At 44.1% G+C, this 15,002-nt stretch overlaps 5 protein-coding genes across 6 annotated transcripts; 2 read left to right on the top strand and 3 right to left on the bottom strand.

Annotated features, from left to right (window-relative positions):
- Positions 1 to 156: 156 nt before the first annotated feature.
- Positions 157 to 4,329, bottom strand: LOC6542576 (dynein-1-beta heavy chain, flagellar inner arm I1 complex). The gene is made up of 6 exons (XM_001970086.2): positions 4,194 to 4,329; positions 3,442 to 4,140; positions 3,005 to 3,344; positions 1,430 to 2,948; positions 696 to 1,377; positions 157 to 621 (listed from the first exon to the last, which is right to left on the bottom strand). Exons 1-6 carry the CDS (start codon positions 4,255 to 4,257, stop codon positions 242 to 244), a joined length of 3,684 nt encoding a protein of 1,227 aa, XP_001970122.1. The 5' UTR covers positions 4,258 to 4,329; the 3' UTR covers positions 157 to 241.
- A 194-nt stretch (positions 4,330 to 4,523) lies between these two features.
- Positions 4,524 to 5,978, top strand: LOC6542843 (cingulin). The gene is made up of 3 exons (XM_001970085.3): positions 4,524 to 4,916; positions 5,002 to 5,374; positions 5,434 to 5,978. Exons 1-3 carry the CDS (start codon positions 4,616 to 4,618, stop codon positions 5,945 to 5,947), a joined length of 1,188 nt encoding a protein of 395 aa, XP_001970121.1. The 5' UTR covers positions 4,524 to 4,615; the 3' UTR covers positions 5,948 to 5,978.
- On the bottom strand, positions 5,938 to 6,454 carry LOC6542435 (probable 26S proteasome complex subunit sem1). Its single transcript, XM_001970084.3, has 2 exons — positions 6,208 to 6,454; positions 5,938 to 6,155 (listed from the first exon to the last, which is right to left on the bottom strand). Exons 1-2 carry the CDS (start codon positions 6,317 to 6,319, stop codon positions 6,028 to 6,030), a joined length of 240 nt encoding a protein of 79 aa, XP_001970120.1. The 5' UTR covers positions 6,320 to 6,454; the 3' UTR covers positions 5,938 to 6,027.
- Positions 6,455 to 6,793: 339 nt separating this feature from the next.
- Positions 6,794 to 14,692, bottom strand: LOC6541494 (menin). 2 transcript variants are annotated; one of them, XM_026978780.1, is made up of 7 exons: positions 13,814 to 14,692; positions 13,580 to 13,747; positions 13,428 to 13,517; positions 12,927 to 13,254; positions 12,264 to 12,725; positions 11,354 to 12,174; positions 6,794 to 9,466 (listed from the first exon to the last, which is right to left on the bottom strand). In XM_026978780.1, exons 4-7 carry the CDS (start codon positions 13,192 to 13,194, stop codon positions 8,708 to 8,710), a joined length of 2,310 nt encoding a protein of 769 aa, XP_026834581.1. In that variant the 5' UTR covers positions 13,195 to 13,254; positions 13,428 to 13,517; positions 13,580 to 13,747; positions 13,814 to 14,692; the 3' UTR covers positions 6,794 to 8,707. The 2 variants fall into 2 exon arrangements, with proteins under 2 accessions (XP_026834581.1, XP_001970119.1); XM_001970083.3 differs by having other exon boundaries at positions 13,428 to 13,514.
- On the top strand, positions 9,801 to 11,337 carry LOC26526253 (microtubule-associated protein RP/EB family member 2). The gene has a single exon (XM_026978781.1). The coding sequence runs from the start codon at positions 9,810 to 9,812 to the stop codon at positions 11,157 to 11,159; it is 1,350 nt and encodes a 449-aa protein (XP_026834582.1). The 5' UTR covers positions 9,801 to 9,809; the 3' UTR covers positions 11,160 to 11,337.
- Positions 14,693 to 15,002: the final 310 nt, after the last annotated feature.

Genomic DNA, 15,002 nt, shown 5'->3' with positions numbered 1-15,002 from the left:
AAAAAATGGAGAAGTCGTGCGGAAAAATTGCTTACATATAATTTGCCTTTTTTATATGACAAATGGTAATATGGTATCAAAAGAAATAAATATTTAATGGAAACTTTGTAACATAATTAAATTTAAAGCAAGTAAATTAACTACAAGAGTGCTGAGATGGTTACTTAATTTTTACCTGTGGTAAAACTTATAATTAAAATGGCTTTTGAAAGTAATTACTGGGATGTCTATTTTCCTATTCCTATTTCTTGGGTAATTTCGAGTAGAAATCCTCCAGAAACTCCTTTAATATCAACTTGAACTTTTCCCCGTGTTTGGCCAACTGCAACTTGGCCTCACTGTCCTCATTGTCCAGCATCTCATCCGCTTCCTCCAGCACGTGGAGGTAGTGCAACCATGCCGTCTCCAATCCCATCACCTGCTCAAAGGTTTCGTCGCTGAGCTGCACCTGGTATTTGTGCAGCAGCACAAAGAGTTCCAGCATCGGAGTAAATGCCGATTGCTTCACTGGCACATCCTTCAGGAGTTGAGCAAAGAGCTGTTTGGCAGCCACCGTTTCACGGATGGTTCGAGGAACCGTCATCACATTTTGCTCGTTGCGTCGCATATATCGGTAGACGGCTAAAACAAAAGATATATAAAGTAGGGGCTGGTAGTTCAATGTCTTCTCAAAATAGTAAGTATGTGAGACTAACCTCTCATCAAATTGCTGCCATGATCCAGCAGCATTTTAATATTGAGAGCCTGCCACTTTTCGATCCAATCCAGGATGGTGCTCTTCAGTGCATTCTGATTGATCAGGATAAAGTACACGTTAGTGATGGCATCCTCGAAGATGACATCATCCGCCAGGGCACTGTAGTGTTCTATTCCACCTTCAAAGACACCAGCCGTCCGAGACTTAGACATTAGGCGCTGCCGGAACTCTGCCTCCGTCGTCTCCCAAAGGACACGATTCTTATTCCACGCCGATTCGTACTTAGCTAGCTCCTCTCGCTGAATGCCGATCTCCGCTTGAATGCTTCTCATCAAGTCAGAGCACTCCTGATCCTCCTGGAAAACGCTGGCGAATCCCTGACGCTGCTGCTTCTTGGGGAGCTTCAGTTTATACCCCAGTCGTGGAAACTGATCCAACATGCTGCGTATGCTATCAACGATTCCATTGATCATATCTCCAATGGCCTCCATGTCGGGAGTAAAGACAATACGACCATCCTTCACATCTGATTCGACGACAATAATAGGAGCGGATGCCATATCCTCATCGCAATGAAGGGCTTCATAGAGCTTGTTAAGGGATCCACGAGCACTGGTCATTAAGGAACTGGCTAGCATGTCATCCATATCGTTTACATAAGCAATCCACTCACCAGTCATCTGGCATGAAAATAAATCGCATAAAAGAAAAGATTTTAAATTTAATGCTCACCTCATCATCCACCGATTGAAACTGCCGACTAAAGGCTGACAGTAGCTCCACTACATTGCTGTAGTAGCTCCTCAAGATGTCACCGGAGGAGCTCAGCCTGCTGGACAACTGTTGCTGGAACACAGATATATCCACGGAGCCGGAAAATGCAAAGTGCAGTAGGCAGGTGGTGCAGATTTTCTCACAAATCCTGGCCACGCCGCGATTAGCGCGCTTGAATATAAGAACTAACTCCTGGAACTCCGCGATGAACTCTGTGCCGTCTTCGAAGAATTCCTCATTGAACTCAGAGCCGTAGGTTATCTTGAATACCCCAGGAGCAAGTTGACGATCACACGCTTGTATCAGAGGTCGAAATAGTTTTCGTTCCCTGTCGCTCAGAACAGCCAAAATTCGATTGTGACTTAAAGCAAGTTGAATAATACCATTGTATAATGATCTTATAACATCGTATCTTTCGTAAAGTTTTTTCATTGTGTTAGGAATGGCAAAGCCCATTCTTTCAAAGTGCTGGGCCTGCTCACACAGCTCCAGAACGGATGCATCAATATTGCACTCCAAAAGTCCCTTGAATTTCTTACTTCGCACTACCAGATAACGATCCAAGCGCCGGCAAAGGTCTCCCGAAAAGCCGCAGCGCTTGGCCACCCAGTCTTCGTAGGCCAGTCGAATTTCCTTTTGGAATTCATGACGCAGTGCGTCAAATTTAGCCAAAGCTGGTGCTGATTCCTTCACAGCCGGCAACCATTCGGAGTTCTTCAATCGATCTCTTAGCCAAGTCAGACGTTCAAGATTAATCCGGTAACTGAGAGCTATGGATACGTGTTTTGATAACCAGGATTCCCGGCTTTGCTCCTCTAGCAGTTTTCTCGACGTAGCATCCATTTCCTTGGAGAACATCCTCCACAGTGTGCTCGTTTCCTTTATGTATGTTTTTCTCAGGGTTCCTCTCTGGCGATACGAATAGAATAGCATGGATTGCAGAGCCTCCAACGTTTCCTCAACATTGGACACTTTCTGGAATACATTGAAGATCAGCCTCTGGACAGTTTCCTCCAGTTTCTGCATGTCCCTGCGAAAGGCTGCTACATCCGCGTACCAATCTGAACGATGGACATTCAGGATATATGCCTGAGAGTCGCACTGCAGTGTGTGCAAGGTGCCCAGAAACTGTTCCTCCACACTTTCCGCAATCTTCTCTAGCTCCTCGCCACACGTGCCGCCAAAAACGGGTTTGGGTATGCTCCCATTTTCATCTAGTCGTCCAAATACAATCATGGATTCACAAATGTCAATCACATCATTGAGCCGTTCCACAAAAGCATCGATGTGGTTGAAGATTAGTCCCTCATCCAGCTTCCACGGCATTTGGGTCTGTTTCTGGGCAAGCTCTATAGAAATTGTATCGTAGATTCCCCTGTAGGTCAGACAGCATTCGATAGCCACGTTGCAAATCCTAATGCCGAAACGGGGTTTGCCCGAGAGAATCTCCTCTACTTTGGTTTGCTCTGTGCAGAATCTGTAAGGAGCAAAAAACATATTATATCTTCTTTGGTATTTCCGGTTCAAAATTACCTTATGATCTGATTGCTCAAATTCCGGAACAATGCAGATATTAGCCTAGCTGTATTGTAGTATTCAGAATTCAGCCAAATAAATCGTATGAGGTGGATAATCCGAGGCAAAAGTTTTGTCAAATCCTTCGGGCTTGTGGCCGCATCTATTTTGGAGCAGGGCTCAATCAGCAGATGAAGGAACTTAATATTCGACAAAGACTTAAGAAGCTCTTCCTTGGCCCTCTCAATAAGTCCATCCATTTGTGGCATGTGCACGGAATGGGCATTGTGTAAGAGCCATAACACCTTCTGAACATCCGATTGAGCCAATTGATCGTTGATACCTTGAAGGACTTCATCTGAAATGAGAAGGTGGATAAATAGTTACGAAACTCAACTTCTTTTACACCACCTTCAAATTAATATTTTTTACAGAGCTAACAGATATAAACTTACAGCGATATTCCCAGAACTCGAACTCATCCCGCACGGTGACCAGATCGTGTGGAACTGTCAACGTGTCGTCTGCCAGCAAAGTACGAATCTGTGTTGTCCAGTATAGAGCGATTCCCTCCAGACTTCCGACCAAATACCTATCAACGGGACCAGCCGTCAACTCCTTAATGACAAAGGGGACGTACATCACAGACACCCCAGAGATTTGGTGGTGCATTCCGGTGAGAAATGCCAGAAATCTGTCCATGCTGGAAAAGAAACGATTTCGCACCGTGGCGTTCCATTCGAGATAGTTCCGGAGGAAGGGAACGTACAAGCGATCCAGTAGCTCCATCAAGCAGCCATCCACATCGCTCGTCAAGGTGCCAAAGTTGATCTCATCGTGAAATCCCTCCACGCTGAAGATCTCATTCGGCTCCCGGCGAAAGTAGCTCAGATCCGAGACACATGTGGTGGGCATGCCCAAGCAGGCGGATAGGGTATCCCTGTCGTAGTAAATGGTCAGCAGGGGCTCGTGCACCTCCAGCAGCCAGCCGCGGATGATGTCCAGAGTTCCCTCCTGCCAGTCCCTGTGATCCAAGCAGCTCAACACACTCATCCGCTGAATATAGCACACCAATTGGTTTAGTTCCTCGTCGCTATAGGATGGCTTCGGAGTCTCCGGACGCAGCTCCTCCTGGCGCGGTTCCACGCTGCGCTCTGGGATTAGGGATTAAAAGGATTTCTGCAGGGAATTACCGACCCAAACTCACCCTCATCGTCGGTTAAATCGGAGTCCGTGAGATGCTCATCTTCTACTGCGCTTGAGGAGGCCATTTCGCGGAGTTTTCACACACCAAAAGCCCAGAAAACTTAACAAACATCCATGGCAACCGGAAGCCGGGTTTTCCGTTACTTTTTAGTTTCGCGCTAAAAAATACCACAACCATTGCACTTAAAAAATACTACTTTTAATGATTAGTTTATTTAAAATGTTTAAAAAGTACTTTCCTTTTTTTACATCATTTTACAAAATCCCAGTTATCTGGTGTCGAACTGAAAGTGTGAAAACCACATCAATTCTGGAGTGGCATTTTAGAGGATTTTGGGGGCTTGCAGACTTTGGTCACACTAATCTCAACCCACAGCGGCGTTCCATTCAAAAACACTACAGCAACTTAAAACTCTTGATTAAATGGCGCTTTCAGCCGAAATAGAGAGGGTTATGAACCAGGGCAACTGCCTGATGCCCGACATCAACATTTGCCAGAACGACTTGGCCAATCCCACCGAGCCCCTTGTCACCAAGATCATGGTGCACTATCTGCGTAGTTTCGGTTTCCGCATGGAGCCGCCCTATAAGATTGGCACCGAACTCGCCCACTCATCGCGCGAGGCGCGCCTCTTCCTCATCCGAGTGTGCCGCCAAGTGGAGCGCATTGTCCAGATCAGCTTTCCCAACAAGACCTACACCTATGTGGATATCATAAAGCCAGGTGAGGGATTGAGGGATTTCTCTCAATAATGTACAATTAGGCACAATTAACTATTTCGTATCTTTAACATTTACTTGCCTATTAGCTGTTAAGAAAACGCTGGCTACCCTGAGCTACCTTTTCAACCACCTGGCCTACTACAAAGTGTTCAAAAAGAAGGTGGTGGGGCCTGTAGAGGAGGCCCTTAAGCTGAAGGACTCGCTGGCTGCCGAGCTGAAGACCAAGAGTCAACAGCTGGAGCAGTGCAGTCAGAACACCAAGGAATGCGAAGTGGCCATCAACCAACTTAAGAAAGATTTGCAGGATACTCAAGCAAAGCTTCTACCATTGAAAAAGTCCTGCAGCGAGCAGGAAAACGCTCTGGAACTTCTCGAGCTGCAGCATAATGAGTTGGACAAACGTATAGGACACTGGGAGCAGCTAGTGGTGGAGGAGAGTCAAGTGACTGAACTGCGAGAGTAAGAGCTGTCGGGCAAGCCTAGAGTTTCTTTACTTACGAAAATTTCACACCTTGCAGGAAGATTAAGAGCGCATCCTCGCATGTCGAGAGCTGCAAGACGGAGCTGGCCAGCAAAAAACAGGAGACGAAAGAACATCGCCGGATAATCGAAAACAGCCAACACATAGTCGCCTCCTTGGAGAAAGCCACGGCTGCGCTTTCGCTGTGCAAAGTGGATGACTACAAGGAGAGCTTCAAGCAGCTGGAGGCGGTGGAGAAGCAGTTGCCCACCTGGAAGGTCAATTATCAGAAGCGCCTTCAGGATGCAAAGGCCAAGAAGGAGGAACTCGGTCTTTGTGATCAGCGGTACGAGGAAAGAAGCCAGGAAAACGATGCCGAGAATCACAAGCTGCTTAACGAACTCAAACAGCTGCAGGTCGATGTTGAGGATCGCAAGAAACGCCTAGAGGATCTGAGTAAAAACTTGGTCGAGCTTGACCAGCGAAATTTGGGGCAAGATCAGCTGTATGCCATGTTAAATGAGCAAATCCATGAGGCTCTTGGCCAAAACTGGCATATGAATTCCACTTAATATACTGATTTTATTCTATTACTGCAAAACAGCTCAGCTCGTTTTTATGGTTAGGACTGAACAAAGGGGTCGGTGCCGGTTTACGTTTCCATTTTCTTGCTCTCCAGATGGGCCTTTAACTGCTGGCTAAAGTCATCCTCCACGTTGTCGTCGTCCCAGTTGTCCTCCCACACATTCAGCTCCTCCTCATCGTCGCCAACACGGAAATCTGCAATGAAAATGGTTAGAAACTGCCGATGTTACACATTACAGTGACCAACCTTCGGCGGGAAACTCTTCGAACTCATCATCCTCCTCCAGGAGACCCAAGTCCTCGCCCTTGTTGTTGGTCTCCTCCTTCTCTTTCTCCTTTTCCTTATCTGGTGCAGACATTGTGTGTGCTTTTATTAATTTAAAACAACGTTAAAACAATGTTTTTGACGCTATTCGCGTTTTTTGTTGCTAAATGATGCCAGTCACTTTTTATTGTGTGACCGCAGCTGTACCGTCAGAATAAACCAAAGTAACCCGGAAAAAATACCCCTAAAAATACCATTGGCACCTAACAGTGATGTCATGGCTAGCTTATAGCTTGAAAAAATCTAAGCTACAAATACAAAAAAAGGTGGGATATTCGGTGTACAGCTTTTGGATTTTAAAAAAATATTTGCACACCTTACTTTTGTATTCCGATTTAGTACCTATGGCTTAAATTATTTTTCTTTTTCTATAAAAGAATTAAGCCACTTTTGTTTAAACACTCACCCCAAAAAATTCAAATGCTGGCTAAAACACACCGGAAAAAGTTGAACCGCATTTAACACAAAATTCCTAGCATTGAAGTCACTTATATTTCATATGATTTTCAGGTCTTCAAGTTTTTCAGGATTGCTTTAGCCTTTTACAATTGTTTTATATGCATTTAATGATTTGTATAACATTTTTACGGCTGGCTATTTACTTTTCAAGCTAAAGGGATTATTGAGCATTTGGATTTTAAGCTACATTTAATTTAACTGTTGCTGCTGGTTGGCTATTTTAAACAATTAGATCAAAAATGTACCATATTTTAACATTAATAAATATATGTTATATGGGTATAGGTTTTCATATTGTTTCCGTTCTTGAATTGCTGCCTTTTGATTTTTTGCATAGCGAACTTTAAGTTTTGTCTATTTTTGGGCTGGTTTTCGTGCTGTCCGAGATGTAGTAAAAATAAAACATGTTTCACAATTAGCATTCTGCCTTTAGTTGACTTAATGTTAAAAATTTTGTATGCCAAAATATATACTCCTTTGTTGTTTTGTTGTTAGTTACGGTGTCTAGAGTTCGCAATTGTAACTCTAGTTCAACATTTAACATTTAGTTGTTGCGGTCTGCAAATCTGCATAATTAAATAGTTTGTTTGATTTCGTTTGTGTTTACATTTAGACTGCTAATGTTATATACGAGGAATAAAACACCTTATATTTGATTAGTAATATTGTTGATCAGTATTGTGTGTGGTTTTGGGCTCTCCACCTCGCTCATTCTCTATCCTTTAAACATTATTATTCATCACAGATGCTCTACGCACAAATCAAATTAAATTCAATGCAATTATTATCATCGTTTAACAATTTGTTACAAGCTCCGATTTTTTCCGTAATTGCTGTAGCTAAATGGGGCGACAAGTTGATGGGACACATTCGTCGGATCGGGACCTACATTCAACTGGATTATGGGTTATCCCTAAACAATAGCCTGTCCTGCTGCTGCCAGCCCACTTCAGTAGTGTTCGTTTACAGTGTGTGGAGAGTGGTTAATTCTATTTAGTTTTATAAGATAATATGAAAGCTTTTCTAGAAAAGTGTTGTATCACATATAGAGGAAGTGTAAAATATGTATTCTTTTGTTTACCATTCGGTTTTGCCAACTGTTTTGTTGCAAGTCAAGTCAACAGTTTGTAACAAGGATTTGCGTTCTTAAGTTGTACAGGATATATATATGTAAATAGAGTTAAATTAATCAGCTTAGCCTCAATAAAATGCTTTAAAGTAAATACATAAATATGAGCAGTCCGGCTATCGTTCTAAAAACATCTTTTCGGATTTTCGCATCAAAGTGCGATCGAAATCAAACACAGAACCTATATTTTGCTTTCGTTTTCGAAGAAGAGCACCAATTAAGTTACGCTTAAACAGTAAAAAAAAGGTTTAAGCTTGCTTGATGGGAAAACACATAGTTGTAGCAATAAATACATAAGAGATAAAGTATAACAGCTAAAAATACATCATAAATACTTAGCATAGCTTAGCGTTTCGTGTGCCTGTGTTCGTTTGTTGGGACATGTCTGTGTGTATGTGTTTCACATTTTAAATTTCTTTTTAAAACGCTAGGCGTTCTATAACGGCTTAATTTCTGTTTCGTCTCGCGCTTACGAACTACATAAATACACATCGAACATCAAAAATATTATAGCTTATATATTATATGCTCGCTTACTGTGGTGGTTCGAGTTTCAGCTGCTACAAAATTTAAAAGATGCAATTTTTAAGTTGGAGATAATTGAAATTTGTATAGGTAGTAGTAAATTTCAAAATGTAAGTTATTGAAGTGTATTTTGACTTCATTGTGCTCAGAGGACAGAGTTCCAGTTTGGCTGTAGTCGGTTTTTTAACGAAATGTGCCTATCTTTTTATCTTAAAGAGTTCACTCTACTACACAACAAAACTCGAACCACCTTAGCTTGCACATATGATTAATAAGAATTTTCCAATACGTAATATACAACAATGAGAATTACTCGCGACGCGTTCTTTTTGGGCGTGAGGCGGCTATAGAATCCCCTCCTAGGGACGATGATGCCAAGGACGCTCCACCGGTGACTGCTGAACCACTGCCACCTCCACCACCTCCACCACCGACTCCGCTCAGGACACTGTCTCCGGAACTGGAAGAGATTGCAGTGATGGTGGCTGAAATGGTGGCCGATTGCTTCTCCACTCCTCGAACCTTTCGCGAGGCCACTGACTGGGCGGTGACTTGGAGGGAAATAGCGTGAGTGTTGAGCTTCTCGGCCAGAAGCAGATCCTTCAGGCCCTTCATCTTTTGGCTGTACAAGGTGATGACTGGCCGCTTGAGCATTATCTCGAAGGGATCGTAGTCGTCGCTTGTCTCCTCTTTTTTAGCTTCTTTGTGCTGTGGTTTTCCCTGTTGGTCATTTATTTGAACTTGGGATTGTGCTTGGCCAGCATTGCTGGCCTCACTAGAAACGGGCAGCTGGCCAGAGGTGCCGCTGCCATTGCTTGTGGTAGTTGGGGTCGTTGTGGTGGCTGGGGTCTCCTTTTTGTCCGAATTGTGGTTGTTGTTATTGCTGTTGCTGTTATTGTTATTATTGTGAAGCTCTGCACTATCGGATTCGCCGCCAGAAGGCGGTTGCTTCTGATCGGCGAACGGCTGTCCTCCGCCCTGGAGCAGGAAGTCCGGATTGAGAATCTTCTCGCCGCAGGCAGCAGTTAAATCGGCCAAGGTAGTCGGCAGCTCTGAACTTTTGGATTTCTGTCAAAGAGAAAGAATTATATGAATAACTTTGAACCCATTTATTGGAGTACCAATCATGGTAGGTTGTGAGCTTGCTTTCTTCCATCTCAGAATTCTCTTAAAAATAAAGCACAGTACTAGCACTACCCTACAATCAACATTACCTAAAACACAGAATCGGTAAGAATAGCTGCACATTAAACAACTTAGCATTAAATATTACAATTAATTTCCTTTTACTCCTTCTAACCATCAGCCAATGCGATTTAAGAGCCAGATTGCGTAACCAAAGTTTAAAGAACTGAAATCGGCTTTACTAACAGATTGAAGCCTTTGCGATAACCGAATCCTACTAAGTACCATGTCAGTTTCGGGCAAAAAGACCATTGATCTGCCGAAAAATGTAGTCGTGCACAAAAACGAGGTGGTCTCCATCAGAAGCCTGCTGATCTTTTTAAACAACACCCTGGACTGCGAATTGCGTGGCATGGATGATCTTAAGACAGGAGCAGTATACTGTCAGCTGATGCACAGACTCTACCCCGAGACGATTCCAATTCAAAAAGTCAGGTTTTATACGAGCAGCACAAGCGACTTCAAGGCGAATTTCCGGTTGCTGCAAAATAGCATTGAGAAACTAAGAGTAACGCGGTATATGTCGGAGGATGAGTTAATTGCGGGACACAATCACGTGGACTTCTGCAACTGGATGCACAAGTTCTTTAAAACGAACGACAATAAGAAGGAATACGATGCCAAAAAGGTGAGAAAAGGCTCGCCAATCGGGCTGAACAAAATCTTAAATGTAGCCCCTTCCTCAACTGGAGGCATGAATGCCATGCACAAGTGTCAGTCGATGGTCTTTAATTATACTAAAAATGCTGCCAAATTAGAGAGGCGAAATAGCCTAGATATTCGAGCCTCTAAAACGGGCATCTTTAAAAATATTCAGCGTGAAAAGCAAACCAAAGAGCCGAATCCAAAACCGTCGAAGACCAAGAAAATCTCAAAAACCTCGCACTTCCTCGACGAAAGCAAGAACGTTTCCCTGCCTTCGGAAAGCGAAGACGAGTTGGAACGGTTGGTGCCTAATCGTAATAACGTAAAGAAAGTTCATGGCACACAGTCAAGCACCCCAGGAATTCCAAGGCAGGGTCCAGAAATCCAAGTAAAGTGTGGGAGCCCTCTGTGCAAAAGGTACAATCAGGAAGCAGGGGATCAGCAATCCAAGCTTCATACGGTCGACAATCTGGAACGCCAGTTAGAAAGATTACAGATTGATAATGAAATACTGACCAAGAAGTTGGAGGCTGTGGAGTATTTGTTGATGAAATACTATAATAAACCAGATATTGCTGTTAGCGAATTAAATACATTTTTCCAGAAGAATCCAAAAATGGTTGAAGTGCCTCCACGTACCTCAATAGATACATGTAATGTAGAAGGATCCGCCAAGGATAAAATGCCTCCTCGGCATAGCGAACAATTTCAGACTTGCGTGGAATTTTCTCCCCATAGTTTAAAGGACAAAGGACCATCGAGGCTACATTCTGGATGCGATGAGCATACCCTTCCTTTCAGATACAATTCCCAGTCTAGTGGATCGGGAAATATGTTGAGGAAAAGGGTTAAGGTGCATTGCAAAAGCTGCGGTGGCGAGTGCAATTTATACCCCTCAAAATGTACGACATCTAAACATAAAAATGGCTAATAAATGCCAGTCGACGGATTTCATTTTAATACTTTACTTTATAAAAAAGTATAAAAAAATATTGTTGCAAAATGTTATTCCAAATGAAAGAAAACGAACTTCAAGGAATTTTCAAATTGAAACTCTTTGATCATTCAAATTTGGGAACTTAATTGCTTAATAAAATTCTTAAAGTGAACTATCAGTCTGCTTACCTCTTCCTTTGTGACCAGCTTATTGTTATTGCCTTCCAAAGCCTCTGATCCTGTGGCTTCCTTTGACTCCTTAGCCTCCTTGGCTTCCTGTTCCGCCCTCGCCTGCTCCGCCTTCGCCTGCTCCGCCTTCGCCTGCTCCGCCTCCAGATCCTCGGGCAATTTGATGACCACCTGGGACCTAATGTCGTAATCGAACTTGGTGATATTATTCACCAATGGCTTGGCCCAACCGATATGCAGAATTGGAGTCAAGCTATCCTCCTCCCACTGGCAGATGCCATCGTAGAACCGCAGCAAATTGGCGAAAACCTCAGAGTCTCGTAGAATACTTCTCGCTGAATGACCTGAACTCTCCGTTTTCATCACGTACGGTATGAGCTCGTTGGCAATGTCCAACAGCTCCTTGTATATCTCCTCGTCATCACGACACTGGTACGTATACAAGCGAATAACGTCCGCCGCATTTGCCCATGCCGCAAAAGCGTCTCGGTACTTGAGCAATCGATTGTAGTAGTTTCCCTGGTAGGTATACGGATACACGTGATGGTTCCGGTAGTGAGTCCTCGCTGACTCAATAGCCTCGCGATATAACTGCTCACAACTGATGCTAGGATGCGTCCGATGAATCTCCTCCAGCTCGCCGAGAGTTCCCAGGGCCATCGGATAGCGTTTGAGGTGGCCCAAATCGTAGAGTAGCCAGAGCAGCTGCTGCTGAAGGTCTGCCACCTCCACGCAGTCACTGTTCGAGGTCAATGAAATATTCAGAGCGGCACAGATGGCCGCCACTTCCATGCCACGCTCGCAGACCACCGCCAGTCCACCTAAATGAGGAAAAGGTGTGTTAGACAATGCATTGTTTAATTTGTGAATGGCGGCCAAGAGTGGTACGCCTGCATAGATTCAAGCTTACCCAAGTATAGCCATGATCCGGATTCGATACCGGGGCGAATATCCTGCCCCCGCTTATCCTCGCTCCCTTTGCCGTGCCATGTCACTTCGATTGTCTCCACGCGCTTTTGGCCAAATACCACCCAAGCGTGATCCTCGGAGATGGCCAGTCGCACGTCCTTGTAGCCGAGCAACTGACATCCCGCCACCACAGCCAGAGCGACTCCGAAGCAGTCCAACTTGTTACCGGACAGGTAGCTGTAGAGGTTCTGCAGGTGAGCCCGATCCTTGTAGCTGCTGCGGATCAGCGAGTTCCAAATCACATCCGACACCTTCTTGATCACCTCTCGGGTGGCCTGGCGATGGGGTTTGGGCTTCTCGACCACCGACAGGATCGTCTGGAATTTCTTATACAGGCCGGCGATCAGTTCGTGAGTTACAACTGGAAACGGGACGCTGTTGCCCATGATGATGTCATTCCCACCTGCGATTCGAAATGTACAATTAATTAATAGACTTCAGTGTTGACTGCAATTTCGAAGTGAGCCACCAAAAAGGAAGCAGAAACTTTTCCAATTTGCCAGCAATCGCTTCCGTTTTAACTGGTCACCCTTTGCTAAATGCTTAACGGTAAACGCGAGCAGTAAAAGGTAATAGGAAGTGATGAACGGGGTGCAACACACACCTGTCGTCGCCTGACTAATGTCACCTGCTGCGACAGCGGCGGCGGCAGCTTGAGCGGCCTGCGCAGCAGCCTCTCCCGTCGTCAAGGACAGCTCGATGTAGCCAACCACGATGGAGAGCAGGGTGAGATCAGGCTCGATACCAGAGGTTAGTGCGCGACGGAACAGATTGATAACATCGGCCGTGGACTTCAGGGGAAACAGGCTGGCATCGATGATGCCGTTCAGCGCCATGGGACTCGCACTAGCGCTTCTGGTAATCGTGGACATGATTGCACGCAGGGGTTCTTTTAATTGCCGAAATGATTTACTGGAACAAAAGTGCCTTCACTGCAAATACGAAAGGGAACTAATTAACGTTTTATTCATAATATTGTAATACTTTAGACTTTCAAAATGCTATGTTTAGCTGAAAGGGAAAGTATGTGGTATTAGGAATGGCTTTAAGGATGTAAGAATGTTGATTTCTTGATTGTAAATTCTCTAAATTGCTCTTTTCTTACCACAAGCTGATTTCCTTCTCCTGGTTAAGGTGCAGTAGACTCTTATGAAGTTTTCTACGGATGGCTTAGGCAAGTTATCCAATAAGCCTGCTTTAGCAAAATGCGAAAAGAAGAATTAAGTAAGATTCACACAGAGAATACTTTAAACTGACCCAATTAGAACGCCGAATTCGTGGAGAATCCTATGTCACTTGTGATCTATTTCCTGATTTCCACTTTCAAATCTTTTTCGAATTACTCTTAAGATCCTGATGCCATCGAATGGATTTCTTTCTGTACCACCTGTATGCAAGGTGTTTTAGTAGTTTCCTGATTTGAAGCTGAGAGGAAAATAGGGAAATGTATTAAAAAAACTGATGCATATCACTTGCGTTGGACAAACTTACCCGAGTGAAAGGATGTCCTGGCCCTTTCCACCTGTTCGTGCTTCGGTTTTCGGTGCTCCTTATTATCCTGCCGAGGGCCTGGGACTTTCGCCTGGACTCGCCCGATGCCAAATGCTGGGTTTTTGTTGCTGCTGTTTGTACAGCCAGCCACTTTGTGGCTGCAACATTGGCAACAAGTTGACAAACAACTTTTTGTCGTTGTCGCACCTTCTCCTCCTTCTCCTTCTCGGCCCTTTTCCGCTTATTTATTTTCTCCTTTTCTTCGCTTTGTACTTCAAGAGCAGGATTTTTGCTGCTGCTTCACTTGCACTTCTCATTTGCAGCAGCAGCAACAGCAGCAGCAGCAATATCAACAGCAAACACAACGGCCAAACAACTGGTTTTCTGCATGGGCGCTAGTGTGTGTGAGTGTGTGTGCGTGCGTGTGCAGCATGCATGTGCATGTGCACTGGAAAATATGTATATATCCTGTGGCCCTGCGTCCTTCGTCCGCTTCCACGTCATCAATTAATCGGCCCAAGGGGACAGGTGAATTTCGCGCACCTTTCTCTCACTCGCTTTTGTTGTTGCCGATTTTCGGCTGCGCGTTTTGTTTTTGTTTTCTTGTTTGACGAAAGCCAACCCTCCACCCACCGTTCACTTATTTTCCACTTGACACGCAGTTGCCATTTGCCGCCCCAATCGACCGATTATCTCATCGCGCCGTATTCCAATTGACTCGCGCATTATCTGTGCCGTGATTTCGGCACAATTAAGCGGTTTTATTGCGCGACGAACCAGGTGAAAACCAGGTGAAATTCCGACGAAATATTGCGTTGTGTTTACCTCGCTGCGTGCCAGTGTGTCCACACCCAGCACGTGCCGAAATGGGTAGCAGTGTTGAACAGTTTCGCACTCGGCTGCAAGCACTAACAGTTGCGGTAGGTTTTGGTATTTTCGAAAAGTTAAATCTAGCTTGGCGGCTTTTTCAAAATGTTTGAAAATTGAAAAACGGTTTGTTTAACATTGTTATTATTTCACCATTGAAAAGTGAGATCTACCGATTGAAAACATAAGCAACATAAAGTAAAACCCTCAAGTGAAAACTCCAGTAAATTTAAAGGAATCCAATTTTTTGAGCCAAATATTTTGATTTATAATGAAATATAAATGTAATGTTTTTTTCATTTTTGATTTTTAGTGTTCCATT

The sequence above is a fragment of the Drosophila erecta genome, unplaced genomic scaffold (assembly GCF_003286155.1).
Source record: "Drosophila erecta strain 14021-0224.00,06,07 unplaced genomic scaffold, DereRS2 tig00000055-arrow-pilon, whole genome shotgun sequence".
Taxonomy (NCBI): Eukaryota; Metazoa; Arthropoda; class Insecta; order Diptera; family Drosophilidae; genus Drosophila; species Drosophila erecta.
Note: the sequence above shows the minus strand (reverse complement) of the source record. Positions and strands in the feature narration are given on the sequence as shown.

Coding starts and splice junctions, on each gene's coding strand:
- LOC6542576 (XM_001970086.2), bottom strand. CDS start 4,257: ATGGCCTCCTCAAGCGCAGTAGAAGATGAGCATCTCACGGACTCCGAT. Junction 3,345..3,441: donor CGAGTTCTGGGAATATCGCT/GTAAGTTTATAT, acceptor TTCTCATTTCAG/ATGAAGTCCTTCAAGGTATC. Junction 1,378..1,429: donor TTCAATCGGTGGATGATGAG/GTGAGCATTAAA, acceptor TTTTCATGCCAG/ATGACTGGTGAGTGGATTGC.
- LOC6542843 (XM_001970085.3), top strand. CDS start 4,616: ATGGCGCTTTCAGCCGAAATAGAGAGGGTTATGAACCAGGGCAACTGC. Junction 4,917..5,001: donor TGTGGATATCATAAAGCCAG/GTGAGGGATTGA, acceptor CTTGCCTATTAG/CTGTTAAGAAAACGCTGGCT. Junction 5,375..5,433: donor CAAGTGACTGAACTGCGAGA/GTAAGAGCTGTC, acceptor CACACCTTGCAG/GAAGATTAAGAGCGCATCCT.
- LOC6542435 (XM_001970084.3), bottom strand. CDS start 6,319: ATGTCTGCACCAGATAAGGAAAAGGAGAAAGAGAAGGAGGAGACCAAC. Junction 6,156..6,207: donor CGAAGAGTTTCCCGCCGAAG/GTTGGTCACTGT, acceptor TTTTCATTGCAG/ATTTCCGTGTTGGCGACGAT.
- LOC26526253 (XM_026978781.1), top strand. CDS start 9,810: ATGTCAGTTTCGGGCAAAAAGACCATTGATCTGCCGAAAAATGTAGTC.
- LOC6541494 (XM_026978780.1), bottom strand. CDS start 13,194: ATGTCCACGATTACCAGAAGCGCTAGTGCGAGTCCCATGGCGCTGAAC. Junction 12,726..12,926: donor CATTAGTCAGGCGACGACAG/GTGTGTGTTGCA, acceptor TTCGAATCGCAG/GTGGGAATGACATCATCATG. Junction 9,467..11,353: donor AGCTGGTCACAAAGGAAGAG/GTAAGCAGACTG, acceptor TCTCTTTGACAG/AAATCCAAAAGTTCAGAGCT.